The sequence below is a fragment of the Mercenaria mercenaria genome, chromosome 1 (assembly GCF_021730395.1).
Source record: "Mercenaria mercenaria strain notata chromosome 1, MADL_Memer_1, whole genome shotgun sequence".
In the NCBI taxonomy this organism is placed as follows: Eukaryota; Metazoa; Mollusca; class Bivalvia; order Venerida; family Veneridae; genus Mercenaria; species Mercenaria mercenaria.
In genome coordinates, this window is record NC_069361.1 from 91689306 (window position 1) to 91710454 (window position 21149).

The 21149-nt window shown below is 36.0% G+C and overlaps 2 protein-coding genes across 3 annotated transcripts in view; one reads left to right on the forward strand and one right to left on the reverse strand.

Annotated features, from left to right (window-relative positions):
• The window catches only part of LOC123530491 (uncharacterized), a 62421-nt gene extending 54055 nt beyond the window's left edge, over positions 1–8366 (reverse strand). For both annotated transcript variants that reach the window (XR_008366023.1, XM_045311269.2), the window contains exon 1: positions 8238–8366. The gene's annotated coding sequence lies outside the window, so the exon portion shown is untranslated. The remainder of the gene's footprint in view (positions 1–8237) is intronic.
• Positions 8367–8442: 76 nt separating this feature from the next.
• The window catches only part of LOC123530480 (DNA-dependent metalloprotease SPRTN-like), a 30945-nt gene continuing 18238 nt past the window's right edge, over positions 8443–21149 (forward strand). The window contains exons 1-2 of the mRNA XM_053517289.1: positions 8443–8768; positions 16592–16700. Coding sequence (XP_053373264.1) covers positions 8524–8768; positions 16592–16700 — 354 coding nt within the window. The 5' untranslated portion in view covers positions 8443–8523. The remainder of the gene's footprint in view (positions 8769–16591; positions 16701–21149) is intronic.

Genomic DNA, 21149 nt, shown 5'->3' on the forward strand with positions numbered 1-21149 from the left:
TTACCCAAGGTGCTGACACAGATGCTAACGCTGGGGTGAACAGGATAGCTCTCCATATACTTCACAACCTAGGCAAACATCACATACTAAATCATTTAAAGACTGTAGCCACTAAATGCACTTCCCTCTCTTATCTTCTTGATCTTCTTATATAGACTTCAAGCAAATGTCCACCTTTGAGAGGTACTAGTCTTGGCAAATACATACCTTTCAATGGAGGCAGAAAAGCCAGATACAGTAATTCTGACTACCAGTCAAAATCAAGTTTACTTCAGACTTAAATAATAACCTTTGAGGTTAATCAGACACACAAATTATATACCTCTCAAACTTCCTGACAACTTAATGACTGTAATTTCACCAGTTTATGTTGGAATCAATCTGTATGTAAAACAACATAATTAATACTTAAAAACAAAGTGTGGTCAACTTTTCTCTCTATTCTAACCAATGACCATTCAACTTTATAATTAAAAATAGACAGAAATAAGAAAGGACACATTTTTTCTTGGAATTCGACAACTGTAAGTTGAAAACAGACTGAAGAAAACAGCCAATCTTCTGATTGCTAAAAAACACCCTCCTCTCCTCATTAATTTAGACTCTAAACTGTCATGACAAGATTAAACATGGAGTCTTTTTTCTACATCTTCAATTTACTTTGACAAGATACAATAGTATTTATTACATTGAATTTTATATCTGAAACTGGCCTGCATTGCAAACAAAGTGTAAGGTAGTCCTAATGTGATGTAAAAAGACATGAAAGCTAAAATGCATTTAGGTTATTATTGAACTATTTCTGTTTAAGACGACATTACATCACTTCTTATCAAATATGCATGTGATGTTCCAACTATACATTATAGATTTTATTGAACATTACCAGTAAGATGTCAACAATGTCGTGATTTTTTATGGTAAATTCTCCTCTTCATGGTCAAACTAAATTATAATTCTTATAGCTGCCTTTTAATTGACTTCATAGGGAAGTGGCGGCCTAGTGGTTAAATTCATGGTGAGAGTGAGGCCAGCACGTTATAGACCAGTTTAACCCAAAACTGCCTATATTTCCTAGAAACTGATCATTCGAAAGCACTGCCTGTAATTTCAAAATTATTATTGTTTCCACAATGCTGGGTAATATATATGTTGCTTCCTGCATGTTTATTGTGTCTACATTTGTATACTTTGCAAGAACTACATATCTTCAAATCTTACACTTACTGGAAAGTAAAATCAGCCAATTTAGAAAATGCTGTTATGGATGTTTGCCTACGAGTTATGCTATTTTCTCAGCAAAGCTAAAGGATTTTGTCACACTGAGTCAAATTTATTGATCAAAAGCCTAATAGTAACAACAGAAAATAAGCACATTCTGACACAGTGATATATGACTTTCAAAAACGTTGGCACTGAGGTACCTCTTTTTAGCAGTCAAGGCCCTTAGGTGGTTCTGTGCCTTAATGCACTGTGGAAAGGCCTGATCCGCAAAATAAAATCATTGTTTAAGATTTAATTCATGGATTTTCAGCTCTAACATTGTATGTATTTATTCAAAGTCGGATGAAATAGAGAAATCTTGTCTTTTGACAGTGTGAATCTTTTCACTGTTTAAATCAGAAAAGCAAAACCTTTTCCCCCAACTTGTTTCCATTGTTCTTCATAACAAGAGGGTCATGATGACCTATATCACTCACCTGTTAAACTTAGCCTTGGAATCATCAAGATAAACATTCTTACCAAGTTTCATGAAGATAGGGTCATAAATATGGCCTCTAGAGTGTTAAGAAGCTTTTCCTTTGATTTGACCACTGACCTAGTTTTGGACCCCACATGAGTCACTGACCCAGTTTCGAACTTGGCCTAGAGATAAACATTCTCTGCAAGTTTGTATCAAATCAAAGCATAAATGAAACCTCTAAATGGCTGAAAGGGCCAAAATAGAAAATTTTCACGGGCAGGTAACTCCAGAACCCATGATGAAATCTTACCTGTTTTCGAAAGGAACTGAGATCTTACTGTGACTAAAGTTGTGTGTAAGTGTGGTTAAAATCGAATGTAAAATGTCACTTTTATCATGTTCACAAGGTAAAAATTAACAATTTTTTGCTCTTTCAGGGTCAATCAGGGGCCGTAACTCTGGAACCTATGATTGGATCTGACAGATTCATCATGGAATCCAAGATCTATTGTTGTGAAAGATATTTTGCAAGTTAGTATCAAATCAAACCATAAATGAAATCTCTATACAGCTGCAACAGCCAAAATAACAAATTTTGGCCCAATAAGGGGCAATAACTCTAGAACACATGATGGGATCTGGCCAGTTTTCAAAAGGAACTGAGATTATATTATGCCAATACAAGTTGTGTGCAAGTCTGTTTAAAACTGATTGCAAAATGTGATCTCTATCATGTCCGCAAGCCAAAATAGCAAATTTTGGCCCTTTAAGGTATTGGACCCACAACAGAGTACCTCCTTTTTGAAGAGAATTCAATTCCTACCATGGACATACTTTGACTGCAATTTTCAGGGGGGGAGGGGTGCGTAAGTTCAAGGCCCACTGGGACCAAAATTTTTTTTCTCCGCATTTTCTTTTTTTCTAGTATTAGTTTTTACTTCTGTCAAGACTTATTTATGGATGTATTGTACAAAAGTGGAAAATTTTCATTTTATAAGCGATTTCTTGCTGTTCAAAGTGAATTTACCTCTGAATCAGGAGGGGTAGAGTTAGACATCTTTAAAAATACTGAGTAACATGCGGTAAAAGTTCTCTATTTTGCCTTCATTCTTTAGATATTGTGGAAGAAATGCATAGGTTTTACTTCTGCCCCGAGGTTATTTTTGAATGAAGTGAGCAAAATTCAAAACAGACCCACAGGTTTCAACCTTAATTTTTCAATGCTGGAGTTAGAATTCTGTCTCATTAAATTAAAATTATGTTTACTTGATGCACCCTAGAAAAAATGATATTTATAGTTTTATTTTGTGTTTTATAATTGTTTAACAATAGTTTGATGTTTCTTTTATCAAAATTAATGCTGTAATGAATTATCTGCAAACGTTTTAGATAGTGTCCATCACATTGAAATTTGTCTCTACTTGAGCTGGAGGAAATACCATAAATTATACAAAATTTACAAAAAATGGCACGGTAAAAGTTGTTTAAAATTTGCAACACAGTGCGAAACATGGTCAACTTTAAGAATATACCAAGCAAATGCCATTTTTTTAAACACAACTATTAGGGGTCCAATACATTAAGGGGCCATAACTCTGGAACCCATGATGGGATTTGGCCAGTTGTGGAAAGGAACCGAAAGATATTATGCCAACACAAGTTGTGTGGAAGTTTGATTAAAACTGATTGCAAAATGTGGTCTCTATCGTGTTTACAAGAAATTGTGGACTGTCAGATGACAGACGATGGAGATCATAAAAGCTTTGATGGTGGAGGAAGACCCCAGGTGCCCCTCCGTGCATTATTTCGTTACAAGTGGGCACCTGGGTAGAACCACTGACCTTCCGTAAGCCAGCTGGATGGCTTCCTCACATGAAGAATTCCATGCCCAGAGTAAGGCTCGAACCCACATCAATGAGGAGCAAGTGATTTGAAGTCAGCGACCTTAACCACTTGGCCACGGAGGCCCTGATGTAATAATGTAAATTGCTGCAAATTACTGTACATTGTAGTAGAAAGAATCACGTTAAGGTGTATGGCGCAATGATAGCTCAGAATGTTGAAGTACACATGATGTATCAGGTTATTAAACTTTGCTCTGTACAATATAGAGATATATTTGGATGAGAACTCGGCTGAAAAGTCATAATTGGACAAGCCTATATTTATATTTACAGTATTGTACTGAACAATAATAAATAACTTTTTACTCTGTTTCTATTTTGAAAGAATAAAACAATTTAAACATGCCCAGTGGAATAGTCGAACAATGGCATCATGCAGATACTTTTATGGTCAACAGCTTTTGTCATTCATTTAACAATTGACATATAAGGAATCCTTAATAGCCAACTCAAAAACAAAGCTTTTTGAGGATAACAACGCTAGAGTATTTAACAGCCTTGTCTTTAAAGAAAGTTATGTGAATGAGTACAATTTATTATTAGTACAAATGTAGAGAAGGGGGGCATAATTTTGTAAAAATGGTTTTATGGAACCTGTACAGTGCATGTCAGATCATCACAGTGGACGAGTGTGTCAAGTTACAATTTGTTCCGGCTTACATGTATACAAAAATATAACAAACAATTGCTAAGTATTGCTAAGTATTGCCAAGTCCAAACTTCTTCAGCATATTTCTATTAAGTTGACATTAAAGCATGAAATTGTCCCACTAACCTTCTCTGAATGTATATCTTGTGTTTTGTTTTGGCAATTTTAATGTACTTGATGGTCAGCTGTATACTGAAACCAGTGTCGGGGTAGACGTTGATATTTCAATCTATCCCCTTGCACCTGTCTTGAAGATTTAGTCTCTTATTTAAAGGTTGTGTGTTATATTCAAAGAAGTCTAGAGGTCCAGTAATCAATATTCACTATTTTTAACTGACACATTGTCCTTGATGTGTTTTAGGGGGAAGACTTTGATGAGGAAAATGTGTGGGATTTTTTTGGATAGAGAAAAAACTACCGCTTCGTACGCTGTTGATCGCTCGTTGTGCGTAAATGGTTTGCAACTGGCTTTGAAGTAAGATTTTTCTGAAAGAGTTCACTTGCCCAAAAGACGGCCAACCATTTATAAAGAAATATTTTTTTGAAAAAAATTATGGACCTGGAAGCAATGCACATGTCAAAATACTCATAAAGACCATTCTAATGGCTCATTGTCATAGGGGCAAAAAAATTGCTGTTCCCTAAATATAACACTGGATGGCCTACACAATAACTAAAACCTACCCACATCAGGGATAGGTGAAGACTAACTGGTGGAAAAACATGTACAATGGATTTTTCTCATAGCTGTCTTGCAGGCTTAACAAAAAAATCAGTAAATGAACTGAAAAAATGTAAACTGACATAAAATGGCCATAAAGATAACAGAGACTAAACTGCTCTAAACACAATATTCACAGAAAATTAAAGTACTGAAAGTCTAGTGAAAGCTCAGATGTAAGAAATTTTAACTTACTGGATTAATAAGTGTTACAGTACTTGGTTAATATAAGCTTGATGAAACTGAGAGAGCACTGCTTCATTTGTTGTCCTGCTTTGCATGTGCTTGCTTTTTCTTTCTTTATAGATTTAGTTTACTGTGTAAATTTTCCGTTGCAATGTTCTTTCGCATTTGTTTTTATCGTTGCTTTTATGTACGTGCTTAAGACTGCTTCCCCTGTTGCCAGTCACTGATGCACTTTGTGCTTTTTTCTATTTGCCATAGAGAAGCCTATCTGTTGTCAGCTGGACCAGCACACTGGCTTGGCAAATTAGACATTCAAATGTCAGTAAGAGCCAAGTGATCTGGTTGCAGTAGAGACAGTGTACTGTTTGTTTGTTGATGTTTTAAACCTAGTATATTCATGTTTTAACCTTAACCTAATATGTGCTTTAAACTTAGTCTTTTATGTGCTTCCTTTTATATGATGTAGAGGAAGGTGTAAAGGGTTACACCAACCTTAGTAAATATGCTACCAGCATTCACTAAATCTTAAAATGCCTTTAAAAAATTCTTAAATTGCCCTTTCCTTGTCTTTTATATATAGCTGCTGCCAAAATTAGCACCTTCTTTTCAATAAACTCACTATGTAATGTATTTTATGTAGGTCATTTCCCTTTTACTTTTATACTTATTTGTTACAGGTTTGTGCTTATATGTGCTATGTATGTAAGTTTCTTTATAACCATTTAACCATGCCATTCTTAACCGCTGTCATTCAATTTATGTTTTAATATGCCTAACTTTCGCTTATCTTTCTTTTTAGTCACTTTATATTTGTTATTTCTGTTTTCTTTGTTTGTCCGGAAATAGCTCATGAGCCTCCGGTTCTAGGATTACGGAAGTTCCGTATTCCTAGACAACCCTATGAGGATAGGCTAGGATTACGGAAGTATTTTAAGAGGCATAAAGTATATGTTAGGACAAGCATAAATGATGTTGTAAACTTACTTATTTCACTTAATTTTTCATGCCTGCCTTATTTGCAACATGGTTTTAGGCGGGGGCGCTCTTGTGAAACGCAACTCATCGAATTTATTGACGACGTAACAAAAAATATGGATTCTGGTAAACAAACTGACGTCCTAGTTATGGACTTTTCGAAGGCATTCGACAAAGTTAGCCACAGCCTACTGATTAAAAAACTAGAACACTATGGTATTGATGGCAAGATTAATCGTTGGATACAAAGTTTCCTTAGTGGCAGGTCACAATCCGTGGTCGTAGAAGGGGTAACATCTGAAAGTATCAGTGTTGAATCTGGCGTCCCTCAGGGCTCGGTCCTGGGACCAAGCTTATTTTTATACTATATAAACGACATGCCCCAGGGCATAACATCTAAAGTCCGTTTGTTTGCTGACGATACAATAGCATATCTAACAGTGTCATCAAAATCAGATGCCCATACTCTACAGAAAGATCTTGATACTCTCGCCATCTGGGAAAACCGATGGAAAATGTCATTTCATCCGGAAAAATGCAATGTGATAACAATTTCTCGTAAACATCATCCAATTAAGTACAGTTACAAATTACATGGTCACACCTTGGAATCAGTGCAAGTTGTTCAGTATCTCGGAGTCTATATCACATCTGAGCTTAAATGGACTGAGCATATCGCAAAAATCTGTGCTAAAGCTAATGGAACTCTTGGATTTTTAAAGAGAAATTTAAACATTTCATCTACAAAAGTGAAAGAACAAGCATATAAAAGTCTGGTTCGTTCGAATATCGAATATGCCGCAACGGTATGGGATCCCTTCTTTCAGCAAGATATATCTAAACTCGAACAAGTTCAGAGGAGGGCGGCAAGATACGTATTGCATAGACACGGAAATCGATCTAGTGTGACCGAAATGTTAGACCACCTTGATTGGCAATCACTACAAGACCGCAGACGGGAGTCAAGACTTAATATGATGTTCAAAATTGTAAATGATATTGTAACCATCGATAAAAGAAATCGTCTAATTCCACCAACTCGACAAACAAGAGGAATGCAAGAACACTCGTATCAAATCCCACACTGCAACAACGATTATCGTAAAGAATCCTACTTCCCAAGGACGATCAGGGAATGGAATGGGTTACCTCCGGATATAGTGTCAGTGGGGACCCTGGAAACTTTCAAGTTCCAGGTGTCCAAGTACTTTGCCTAATCTCTGTAAGTTATTCTTATTTTTAACTTTCCTCTGTATATAGTATATCTTTTAACTCTGAACTTTTTCTGCGCATACTCCCAAAACGTCAGTGTAATCAATATGTTGATTGTGGACGTGAAACGGCAGAAGCAGAAGTATTATTTCGTGTTTTCTATCCGCCGATTTGGGTTAGTATAATCTTAATGGCGGCGCGCGGAAATATATTAGAAATATGAGTGTCAAAGTTAGATTAAAAAAAGAAAAATCTATACTTTGAATTTTATGATTTATAACCATATTGTATGTTATTAAATACCATTTGTGTTGACTTGATGAAAAAAAAAATGCAGGTATATACGAAACATAGATACTTCTATAATATTTCCGCGCACCGCCATTAAGATTATACTAACCCAAAACGGCCGATCGACAGCACAAAATATTTAGTGAAATTAAGTGAAATGAGTAAGTTTACAATGTCATTTATGCATGTCCTAACATAAATTTGCATGCCTCTTAAAATACTTCCGTAATCCTAGCCTATTCTCATAGGGTTGTCTAGGAATACGGAACTCCCGTAATCCTAGAACCGGAGGCTAGGATTACGGTACCGTAATCGTAGCCACTGCCATGTTTTTTGTTATACTTTATCCGGCGTAAAATAAAGATTCTTGTATCTTGTTACATGCGCGTTTGTAACTTTTGGTGAAAGTTCTCAAATCCATCAATGTATGGAAATATAATGTCTTTGCCATAAATCTTGCTTCTCGAGCTTGCTACTTATCATGATAAAAGAAGGAAAAAAGACAGATAGAGAGAAAGGCTTGGTTGCCAATGTGAGAAAACGTAAACAAAACCTTAAATGCAGGAAACCAATAAAACAAAACATCTATAACGACATACAAAAATATACATATACCTATTAGAATAAAAACACTCTTTTCTTTGGTAAAAATTCGGTATAGTTCGGTAATTCAGGAAAACTGTATTTTCAACATCTTTTCTGGTATGCGACTGGCACTTCCGGTACATAAATTTTAGACTGTCATTGTAAATTTTTACCATAATCGCGGGATTTTATAAGTTGTATGTAAACCAGACGGAATTCATTAAACGACAAAAACAGAACTATTCCAAACGTGAAAACCGGAACTAGTAAAAGCAAAATATTGCGGGAAATATTTAGTTGATATTGACATTATATAATGGATGATGACTATGCATTAGCTCTTCAACTTCAGTCAGATCTCTTTGAGGAAAATCAGAACTATTCAGAGAATAACAGTGTAGCCAACAACCATGGAAAAGAACCCCAATCTCTCATTGATCCTTACTGGGAAGTGACTGATCCAAATCCAGATGTTAGAGCCCTGTTTCTCCAGTTCAATGATCGTTTCTTCTGGGGAAGACTTGCTGGAATAGAAGTCCGCTGGAGTCCAAGAATGACATTGTAAAGTATACATTGCAGTGCATTGCCTTTTGCTTGGGGCACAATTAATTAATGCTTGTTCTTCAGATTATTTGTATCTTGGAAGAGTCTAAGACTGTCGTGCCGATTATTCTTATTTGCATGACGGTCTTGCCGATTAGTAATCCTTATCGGCACGACGGGTGTTTCGTTAGCATTTCTGTTTTTGGGGTAAGGTTAAAATAATTTGACGTTAGAACTGATTCTGAGACATTTTGGTGATAGTGCAGAATCCCTCACTTTATGTCAAAACCAGTAAAGACCTTTTCTGTGGTGAAAATAGATTTAGGTAAAAACACAATCAGGCAATATACTTAAATGATGAAATCGTAAAACAAAATAAAACTGAATCATTTTATGGTTTAAACATAACAGTAAAACACGTTAATAAAGCGTAAACACTATGTTTCATTTTGGCTACCTCACTGTATTTACACGTCCGCCATTGCACTCAGTACACGCTGATGGTGCGGTTGGTCATTATCGATCACGTGACATTAATCGGAGCCATGTAAAATTTGTGTAAACTTTAGGGTGTGTTGTTTAAAACAGTGACAAACTCGTGTTTTAGCCGTTTATTCACATAGACATCAATTGAATGGAAGGGAAAAATGGATATTCTTTCCAGTTATCTTAAAATTTCACTAATGTTTTTGATTTTAGTTAAAATGCTGTTTAAAAATCGCCGCTTCACCGCCTAGAATCGTCGCAGAAGGTTCACCACAGAAAAGGTCCTTCCTATGTTGTACATGGAGGAAAGATATTGACCTATGCAAAAATTATCACAATATTGTGACTGGCGTACAATTAGTTGGACTAGGGTAAGGTATATCTATTATAGCATCTAGCCTTACTCATTTGGCTTATCATCATCTTCAGGCAACCACGTCTCTTTATGGGTCTCTGTCGTTTATGTCTCATTGGCCGTGACAGTGATTCACTTTTAGCTTCAAAATTATTTATCTTTGTTTATCTTTGGCATATACTGTAGGGCCAAAAAAAAAAAAAGTATGTTTCCTGTGACATGCCAGATAAAAATAGGATAGGTAGGTTGATTTTTTTTTTTTTTTTTTTTAGAATACACATCTTTACAGTAGTGGAATTCCCTTGTCTTTGCTTTTGCCTATTGTCTTATCAATACATATATGTCTGTACTAGATGGTAGATGCTGTACACTTTAAACACACTGCTTTTTATATACCCTTTGGCTTTTAGTCAAATTTTTAAATACATGCCGTCAGAATGTTTCAACAGATGCACCTTTGGTTTTCCATTGGTTCAAGCCTAGCTTAAACTCATGATTTTTTATGTCAAGGCAGGGGTGTATTTTTTTTTTTCCACACCACCTGCCCTGCAGGACTACTAACCACTAAAATCTGCTTGCCCTTAGTGAACAGTCACTTGCCCTTATAATTGACATGTTTAGTATTGTCACTTTTATGAAAGGAGTATTATACAATAAGTAAATTTCAAATGTAACACTCAGTTGACAAATACTATTCTCTTGTACCCTACATTTCCTTTTTAAGGTGGCATATTTGTTCTTCTTAAACTTTCTTTTTACAGCAGACATTTTTATTTTTCTTTCCTGTATTTTTGTCAGCAGCACCAGCCAGTTGCTCTCCAAAATAACTGCAGCGATAGTAATAATAATTAAAGTCTATCCCCTCCCATATTTTCCTAAACTATTAGGACAGCATAAAGTATTTAGTTATTTTCATTTTCATTTTCTCAAGACTTATTTCCCGAAAATAATTATTTTGAAAAGTGTCCCCAAAATATAATAATTATCATCATCCACACACCCTTTGTGAAAGCGAAAAAAAAACCAATTATCGGAAATTATTCTGTTTATAAGCTAAGTAATTGGCCTTGTTTTCATCATTAATTAACACCCTCCAAAGAGCTAAAAGAAGTGTGTCGGTTTCATGGCATCTGAAGTGAAGATCAAAGCGGTATAGTTGCCAGAGATTGTCATGGCATTACGTCATGTTTTTGCGCCATGTGAAACATCACTGTTTGATCGTACCGCCTCGCTTCTTTAAATTGTTGAGAAGAAATCAATAAAAAAATTCTTCCTTATTTTTTTTAAAAGCCAATGTACAACATCACGAATGAACTGACAGGTAAATGTGTCAAACAATTATACCGGATATCCTACCTCTGTGACCTGTTTGCCCTCAAAGAATTTACATTTTTGTTAGAGAAGAATATCTTACGAAGTGTCATGTCAAAAATAATACTTGTACGAAAAGATTCTTTTAAAACTTAATTAAAAACCGCAACAACATCAGACTGTGTTATTCTAAAGCCACATTTCTATTTACATTCACGAGGTCACGTAACCTATTCTGCTGCGCTAACAGAAATCTGTTTGCGAAAAATTGTTTTACTCCATGTATTTAAATAGCTGCCGCTTTTTCATTATTTAAGATTTTTTTAATTCTGTTTTTTTATACTTTCTGTTCAAAATTTTTGGCCTGGTGACATGCCGGGGGTCTATACTCTACATAGCCAAAAATGCTATACTGTGCCTGAAAGGGCGGATGGACCCTTAAACTTAAAAAATACATACATGGGTTGAATTTAATCAATAATTTTAAATATAAAAGACTTAAATCTTCGAAAAATATGATGTGACAGGTGCGAGGAGATACCTACCCTGACACCGGTTTCAGTAACAGCAGACTGCCGATGTGACACTAAATCCCTTACAGAAGAAAAAGGCCTGCTGCGTACTCTTGCTGTGTACATACAGCATATATGATGCGTACATGATGTGTACTGAAATCAAGGGCTTTAAATAGTACGCAGGATATACACCGCACATACACCGATAGTACGTTTGTAGTACACTTTTGACATGCAAATGAGCTCTGCTGCGTACTACTTGCTGCGTACATGCTGTGGACTACATAGTACACAGGATGTACGCTGGAAAAATTTAGTATGCGGGAAATAGTACGCAGCATGTACGTGGCACATACACTTTTCACATGCAAATGAGCCTGCGGTGTACTACCCCTGTGGCGTACAAGCTGTGTACTCCTGCGGCGTACATGCTGTGTACTCCTGGTGCGTACATGCTGTGTACTCCTGGCCCGAGTCCTGCGGCGTACATGCTGTGTACTCCTGCTGCATACATGCTGTGTACTCTTGTGGCGAAACTGCTGTGATAATGTAAATTCCTTACCCCACCAACTTTCGTATGCAAATGCTGATCATTTGGACAGAAAAAAAGATAAGTGACATGCATCAATAAGTATTTACCCTTACCAAAATAATGTATATTGATGTTATCAAATAAATTAGTATGCTTTTCTTCATCCACTTTTCAATGAAATAAATCAATTTTTGTAGCATGTTATTTGGTAAACATTTGAAGAAAATGGCGTAACTGCATCAAGGGGAAACAACTTTAATGCAACTAAATATAAGTGTTATGATTTATTATAGACGATGTGTGCGTAGTATGTATTTATTTTGATTAAAATCCATCTGAGAACAATCTAGGACTGGAATTATATAAGCATTTATACACTTTTACGTCCGTAAAAAGTAGCGCACCAAAAAATTTTGGATTGATTTTTTCAAATGGGGCGAGCGCAGTTAGCCAAAAACATTCTGAAAATATACGAGCGGCAAATCCGATGAACAACTTTTTAATTTGGTGAGGCCTTAATGAGTTAACATAATGAGCATTAAAGCCTTTATAAAACATGATAGAATGGTGTTTTGCTTAAGAGTATTCAAATAACAGTGAGAGCTATTAATTCTTCTCAATCGGGCACTGTTGAGGCATTATCTTGGTAATTATTTCATGTATTACAAAATGTAATGCAACGAAGTTCAAATAAGGCTTTTCAATTATCCAAGTTAGAAAGCTCCAGGATTAATTCAAAATGAAAAAGAATATATTTTTACACTGCATGCAAGGTGCAGCTCAGAAATCACTAAGATGTAAGCTTCACAAATGAACATTGCAAATAGTTTGGCAAATTTTCATTGTTCAGAATACCGGTAATCTGAACTATTCTATGCTATTAAGATAAAAGTTACTCGGAAATCAAGTTCTTGCTTCCAAAAAAAAAAAAAAGTACAAATCCTTCCTGCATGAAGTGTACTTCAGACTTTTACCTAAAAAAATTCAAAGTATAAACACCAAAAGAAAATGAACAAGTCCCTCCCACATATATGAAGTTTACTTCAGACTTTAACTTATAAAAAAAAAACTAAGTATAAATGCCAAAAGAAATTGTACAAGTCTTTCCCGCGGATATGAAGTGTACTGCACAAATTTGAAAGTATCTGCGGTGTACATGCAGTGTACTATTTTCTTGTACAAGTCCCTCCTGCGTACATGCAGTGTACTCCTTAAATTTTCAGAGTCTGTGCTGCGTACTTGAAGTGTACTATTGACCTCCTGCGTACATGCTGTGTACTCATCGAAATAGTACGCGGCATGTACGCGGCATGCGGTGTATGTAAAATGTACTCCTCTGGCGTACTACTGTGTTCGCGGCATATACACAGCAAATACGCAGCATGTACGCCACAGAGGCTTGCTTCTGTAAGGGATTACAGAAAGACAAAAGCACAAAATTTACATTCATAAAATGTCAGCGAGGCAAGTTTATGCTTTAATGTCAACATAAATTCATTATCAGAGATGTAATCATCACAAATACTTTGTACATGTACCAGAAAACGTTCCCAATGGATTTTATAGGGGATTTCCTAACAGAAAAATGCAGAATAAGTTTGGACGTGACGGTCAAAAGTTATCACTCTGTCCCGAAACGTCGTATTATTGGGACTATTATAGCATCATGTTCACTGTTTAAGATACTACTACCTGTAGGACTCGGGCGGGGCGTATGTTCTCCGTGACTATTTGATAAACGACATTGTGTCTGAAATCATTAGTCCTCCACCTCTGATAATTCATGTGGGGAAGTTGGCAGTTACTTGCGGAGAACAGGTTTGTACTGGTACAGAACCCAGGAACACTGGTTAGGTTAACTGCCCGCTGTTACATGACTGAAATACTGTTGAAAAACGGCGCTAAACCCAAAACAAACAAACAAACAAACAAAACTACCTGTAGGATGATTTTGGGCTCTGTAGCAAAGACTAGGTCCTTTTTAAGCCCCTCTTCTTGCAGACATTTTTCCTGCAAGTTCTCCAAAAAAAATTTGGTAGATGTGTTGGTAACAGATAAAGAGTACTTAATTACAAACAGTCGTCCCATGACAACATACTGGTCTCAAAACTTGTACAGTATGTCTTCCTTTAACAATTTTGAAAGTCTGGATAGCGTCACCATGAATTCTACGATGAGCAAGCGTTGGTAAATTCAGTTCTATATGTAAGATTTTTAACAGAAGGCACTAATTTGGTAGCTGTTTTCTGCAGTCTTTCTTAACTATCTATGTCTTTTCTCAGATATGGATACCAAACAACATTAGCAAATGTGGTCTAACCAAGGCTGTATACAGTTTCAAGAATGCATACTTGTATATTAAATCGATATCTAGATTATAGACTTTAATTAGATGTTAAAACAACACCACAACAAATACCATTATTAGTAAAATTGATTGAAACAGCATTTCCAAAGGGCGGATAACTCTTTCAGTACTGGTGATCTATGACTTTAATTGCATATCTTTGTTTCTTATATGGTTGTCATTCAATATCCAAAGTTTGAAGAAATTCTATCATTGGGAAAAATTTCACCCATCTCATACATAGAGACAATAGCGTATGCCTTTAAGGGTCTGCCAGAGCTTAAAGTAGAAATACCTTTAAATGATTTCTTATCATGATTTGCCTGTTGGATCTTTATTGATCTTGGGTTTGTAGCATCAGTATAAGGTACTCTCCCAAATGTTTTCAAATGTGGTTGCATCGCCCCTTAAAGGGGCCACTGGAGCTAGAAATAGGAAAACCTTTAAACAACTTCTCATGAACTGCTTGATGGATCTTGGTCTGCATCATTATAAGGTCCTCTCCCAAATTTGTTCAAATGAGGACAACTTTTCATGTCACTGTTTGATGTATCTCCATCAAACTTGTATAGGTGGATGATCCAACATCTGCATTCAGCTTCAACGCTTTTACTTTAAACATTTTTTCAGAAACTACTTGTAAGAATTACACCAAACTTACCTAAAGCATTATGGCATGGACTTCTCTCAAGTTTATTTTAAATGGTATAGCTTGACCCATTTTAGGTGCTACCGGAGCTAAAACTAGCAAATCCTTTAGGCAACTTCTCATGAACCATGGATCATCACTAAACTTGGACTGTAGAATCCTTGTATGGAGCTGTCAAATTTCTCAAGTTAGTACCTGTTGTAGAAATGGTACTAAACATGTTTATTCAGAACTGAAAGTTAAATTAGGACAGTCAAGGTACATAACTAAGCAGTACTAACACTGCTATATGTAACATCCAAATGATACTACCTCAGTGATAAGAATGTGTGAAACAAAATTATAACAAAGTTTATGCTTGCATACCATGCTGAGATTTCCATTGTTTTCACTGGTTCTGGAAAACTCTTACCATCAGGGCTTTTTCTAGGGGTTTTGGGAAAAAGGCCCCTGGTCAGATTGGGAATTTTTGATGTGGTAAATTGTCAAAATTGGGAAAAAAGTATTTACAACTTGAGTAAATTGTGAGTTTTTAACATTTAATTAAATTAGTTTAAAACTTTATTTTCAAGTTTAATGGTAAGCATTCAAATGAATTACAAATCAGAAGTATCGCTTAATGAAATTTAGAGAATTTATTTTTCAGGACTGTTTTGTTTTTAATTTTAATGCATTTTGAGAAGATTTTACTTACAAAACATTCAGTGTTTTGGCAGGCTCATAGAAACAAGTTGGTTTTTCCAACATTTTGTGGGATTTCATTAGCGAACAAAACTTTCTTGGCAAGAATTCCCTTTGAATAATCAAAAATTGATTTCAGTTGGGATTTTCTTCTTTGGATTGGGAATGTTTTGCTTCAAATTGGGGAAAATAGAGCATATTTGGCATTAGGAATGAGGCCGATATACAATGTAAGGCCCCGTGAGAGAGGTGGAAAAAAGCCCTGACCATTTCCATAGGTGGGGGTCGGCTAGTAATTCTGATGCTGTATATATTTAATAACAAATTACGTTTATATGAAGTAGATTCATGCACTGAGTGATTTTTGAATTTTATGTAAAACCAGGTGAAAATCAAATATCTTGATAGTTCTACTTTGTTCCTTGATTCATAAAATATTATTTAATGCTCCAGATTAGCTACAATGCAGATGATAATAACAAAACTGGATTGCTGTTGCTTGTCTTTGAAATGTCACAAAATATTTCCTGTTCATGCATGTTGAATGTTGATTTTCCACACTTTGTTTATATACACTAACTGTAAGAAAATACTGCAATAATGAAGGTCCGTGGCTTGATTCATTCATACTATTATTTGCTGAATATGGAATGCCAGTAATAGATTCTGTCACAGGTTGTAGGTGCGGATGGGAATATCTGGCTCAAATAACTGTTTATACAGTAATCCTGAAGAACCTCATTACCACCTAAACAGTTACCCTTAAACTGGATTTTCCCATCTACCATGTTTACACCTGTAGCAAGTGAAAGAATCTTACTGGGTTCACCATCTACAAAACAGACCTTGGACAGTCATTTACTAGTGTAACAATTCAAATTATATTATTATTATTATTCCAGATTTATAATTAATTTCCTTCAGTTTTAGTTATGACCTTTAAGTATTTTCTTAAATTTCCACAGGTGTGCAGGAGTGTGTTGCTATGAAGGCCGCGGTGGATTGTGTTCTGTACGACTTAGTGTACCCTTGCTGAAACTGCGGCCGAGAAAAGATCTTATTGAAACTCTTCTTGTAAGTTAAGTTAGAAAATTCTGTTTTTAGCTCACATGTCACAAAGTGACAGTGTGAGCTTTTGTGATCGGGCAGCGTCTGTCCGTGCGTAAACTTTTGCTTGTGACCACTCTAGAGGTTACATTTTTCATGGGATCTATATGAAAGTTGGTCAGAATGTTCATCTTGATGATATCTAGGTCAAGTTTGAAACCGGGTCAACTGCGGTCAAAAACTAGGTCAGTAGGTCTAAAAATAGAAGTACCTTGTGACCTCTCTAGAGGCCATATTTTTCAATGGATCTTCATGAAAGTTAGAATGTTCACCTTGATGATATCTAGGTCAAGTTCGAAACTGGGTCACGTGCCATCAAAAACTAGGTCAGTAAGTCAAATAATAGAAAAACCTCGTGACCTCTCTAGAGGCCATATTTTTCATGGGATCTGTATGAAAGTTGGTCTGAATGTTCATCGTGATGATATGTAGGTCAAGTTTGAAACTGGGTCTCGTGCTGTCCCAAACTAGGTCAGTAGATCTAAAAATAGAAAAACCTTGTGACCTCTCTAGAGGCCATATTTTTCAATGTATCTTCATGAAAATTGGTCAGAATGTTCCATCTTGATGATATCTAGGTCAGATCCGAAACTGGGTCATGTGCGGTCCAAAACTAGGTCATTAGGTCTAAAAATAGAAAAACCTTGTGACCTCCCTAGAGGCCATATTTTTGAAAGGATCTTCATGAAAATTAGTCAGAATGTTTATCTTGATGATATCTAGGCCATGTCCGAAAGTTGGTCACGTGCGGTCAAAAACTAGGTCAGTAGGTCTAAAAATAGAAAAACCTTGTGACCTCCATAGAGGCCATATTTTTCAATGGATCTTCATGAAAATTGGTCAGAATGTTCATTTTCATGATATCTAGGTCAAGTTCGAAACTGGGTCACATGCGGTCAAAAACTTGGTCAGTAGGTCTAAAAGTAGAAAAACCTTGTGACCTCCCTTGAGGTCATATTTTTAAATGGATATTCATGAAAATTAGTCAGAATGTTCATTTTCATGATATCTAGGTCAAGTTCGAAACTGGGTCACGTGCTTTCAAAAACTAGGTCAGTAAGTCTAAAAATAGAAAAACTTTGTGACCTCTCTAGAGGCCATATTTTTAATGGATCTTCATGAAAATTAGTCAGAATGTTCACCTTGATGATATCTAGGTCAAGTTCGAAACTGGGTCACGTGCGGTCCAAAACTAGGTCATTAGGTCTAAAAATAGAAAAACCTTGTGACCTCTCTAGAGGCCATATTTTTCCATGGATCTTCATGAAAGTTGGTCTGAATGTTCACTTTGATGATATCTAGGTCAAATTCGAGAGTGGGTCACATGCGGTCAAAAACTAGGTCATTAGGTCTAAAAATAGAAAAACCTTGTGACCTCTCTAGAGGCCTTATTTTTCAATGAATCTTCATGAAAATTAGTCAGAATGTTCATCTTGATGATATCTAGGTCAAATTTGAAACTGGATCACGTGCTTTCAAAAACTAGGTCAGTAGGTATAAAAATAGAAAAACTTTGCGACCTCTCTAGAGGCCATATTTTTCAAGGATCTTCATGAAAATTGGTCAGAATGTTCACCTTGATGATATCTAGGTCAAGTTCGAAACTGGGTCACGTGCGGTCCAAAACTAGGTCATTAGGACTAAAAATAGGAAAAGCTTGTGACCTCTCTAGAGGCCATATTTTTCCATGGATCTTCATGAAAGTTGGTCTGAATGTTCACTTTGATAATATCTAGATCAAATTCGAAAGTGGGTCATATGCGGTCAAAAACTAGGTCATTAGGTCTAAAAATAGAAAAACCTTGTGACCTCTCTAGAGGCCTTATTTTTCAATGGATCTTCATGAAAATTAGTCAGAATGTTCACCTTGATGATATCTTGGTCAAGTTCGAAAGTGGATGACGTGTGGTCAAAAACTAGGTAATTAGGTCTAAAAATAGAAAAACCTTGTGACCTCTCTAGAGGCCATACTTTTCATGAGATCTTCATGAAAATTGGTCAGAATTTACACCTTGATGATATCTAGGTCAAGTTCGAAACTGGGTCACGTGCCTTTAAAAACTAGGTCCTTAGGTCAATTAATAGAAAAACCTTGTGACCTCTCTAGAGGCCGTACTTTTCTTGAGATCTTCATGAAAATTGATGAGAATGTTCACCTTGATGGTATCTAGGTCAAGTTCGAAACTGGGTCAAGTGCCTTAAAAAACTAGGTCATTAGGTCAGATAATAGAAAAGCCTTGTGACCTCTCTAGAGGCCATATTTTTCAATGGATCTTCATAAAACTTGGTCAGAATTTTTATCTCGATATCTAGGTCAAGTTCAAAACTGGGTCACATGAGCTCAAATACTAGGTCACTATGTCAAATAATAGAAAAAAACGACGTCATACTCAGTTCAAAACTGGGTCATGTGGGGACAGGTGAGCGATTCAGGACCATCATAGTCCTCTTGTTTTCATCATGCTTCAAGAGTGATTTTGTCAGTAAGTCTGTCAGAATTCATGTTTGGTCCATTATCTCATAAATTCCATGATTCAGAAGGATTTTTGATGAACCTTGGGTCAAAGGTTCACCTCATCAAGGTAATTTGTAGATTCTGTGTTTCATTTACTCTAACCTGAATATGCTAGGAGTTTTAACTTGAACCTACGGTTTTGTGTGAATGTTCTTTTAAATAAAAGTCTCCTAAATAGTTGTATGACTTACTAAATCTGGATTAAAAGTGTACATTTTCAAGATGGTATGCTGAACCAAAATACAAATCATGCCAAAGGCTGCCACGTTTACAGATTAACACGAAACAATACTGTTCTAAATGGCAATCAATTGTCACAGGATATTGTCTTCAGTCATTTCATTCCTTTCTATAACAGGGGCCCATAATCTTAAATGCATTATTTTCTCAAATTAAACAGGAAAAAATATCATAAATTCACGATAATTTTTGGTAACATTTTAGCATGTTCAGGCTGTTTTGAAGGTGTGTGCGGTACGTTTGGCACTGTTTGATTCCAGTGTGAAATAGAACAATTTATTTTAATCAAATCAAATTTAGCACTGTACACACCCTATAACGTGATAGCGCGACACCACCAGATAACGTGACACCAGATCGGATAACCCGACACTCTGCGGAGTTTGTTGTCGATTAGAAGTAAGTATTTTCAATTTTTTCTTTACACAATGTGAATCAATGAAAATCAGACTCTTACCAGGTTTCGATGATAGAAAGAGGCATCTAAAGGAATGTTTTCTGAATTGAAAAGACCACCAAATAATCATACAGAAGGCTAATCCACGGCCAGATTTTCATTGTTTTGGATATTGAACTGAGGATTTGTTCTCTTTTCTGAAGCAACAAGCTTGGCATTACCCGCAATAGAAAGCCAAACGTTCTCTCTCTTTGTCTGCCAAATATGCTGGCGAAATCTCCATTACTTTCGAAAATTCGAGGTGTTAAAGTCGGATGGGTAGACCAAAATTGTTCTGACACCACATAATTCCCAGGGAAGGTTCTTACTGACACCAACTTTTGAAGATTAGATGTTCTGTCTGACACCAGCATTTGATCATACTTTTTTTGGCCTTTATTTCGCTCGGTTTGCAGTATTTAATCGAATTTACGCATGTTTTCGGGTATGACGGGTCGTTAAATTCATTTTTAGCTCATCTGATTTTTTGAAAAAAAATGATGAGTTATTGTCATCACTTGAGCGGTTGTCGGCGTCGGCGTCGGCGTTGCCTGGTTAAGTTTTATGTTTAGGTCAGCTTTTCTCTTAAACTATCAAAGCTATTGCTTTGAAACTTGGAATACTTGTTCACCATCATAAGCTGACCCTGTATAGCAAGAAACATAACTCCATCTTGCTTTTTGCAAGATTTATGGCCCCTAAGTAGAACATATATTTTGAGGGGGTCTCAGGCGTCATTTTGATTCATTGTGCTGTTGGTGGAATCAAGACATTTGAATTGAAAAGACTGGCTGGCAGATTGGTTGCTATTTACAGTGACGGAGACCCATTATTAAAAAAATCTTATAGTCCAAAGGTCGTGTACAGAAAATTTAAAGACATTCTCTCCTCCAGAAAATCGAAAATGAATGTACTATCGTATTGCATACATGCTCTTGATACATTAAAACAGCTTGCTTGAATTGAAGCTGGCAATATTCATATAGACACTTTAGTTAAAATGTTAAGTTATTGCCAGTTTTCAATATTACAAATAATCTGCAGGCCCGTCAGAAGTATTGTAAAGTTGCGGGTGCTAATTATATAGCGGTCGATAGTTATAGCGGCTAATTCAACCGTTTTCGTATAATTTCTGTATATATCTATATATTCCACACATTAATAGCAATTAATATTTCAGGTTAATGGAAGAATAATGGATAACAGACAAAAGTACAGGTGTTAT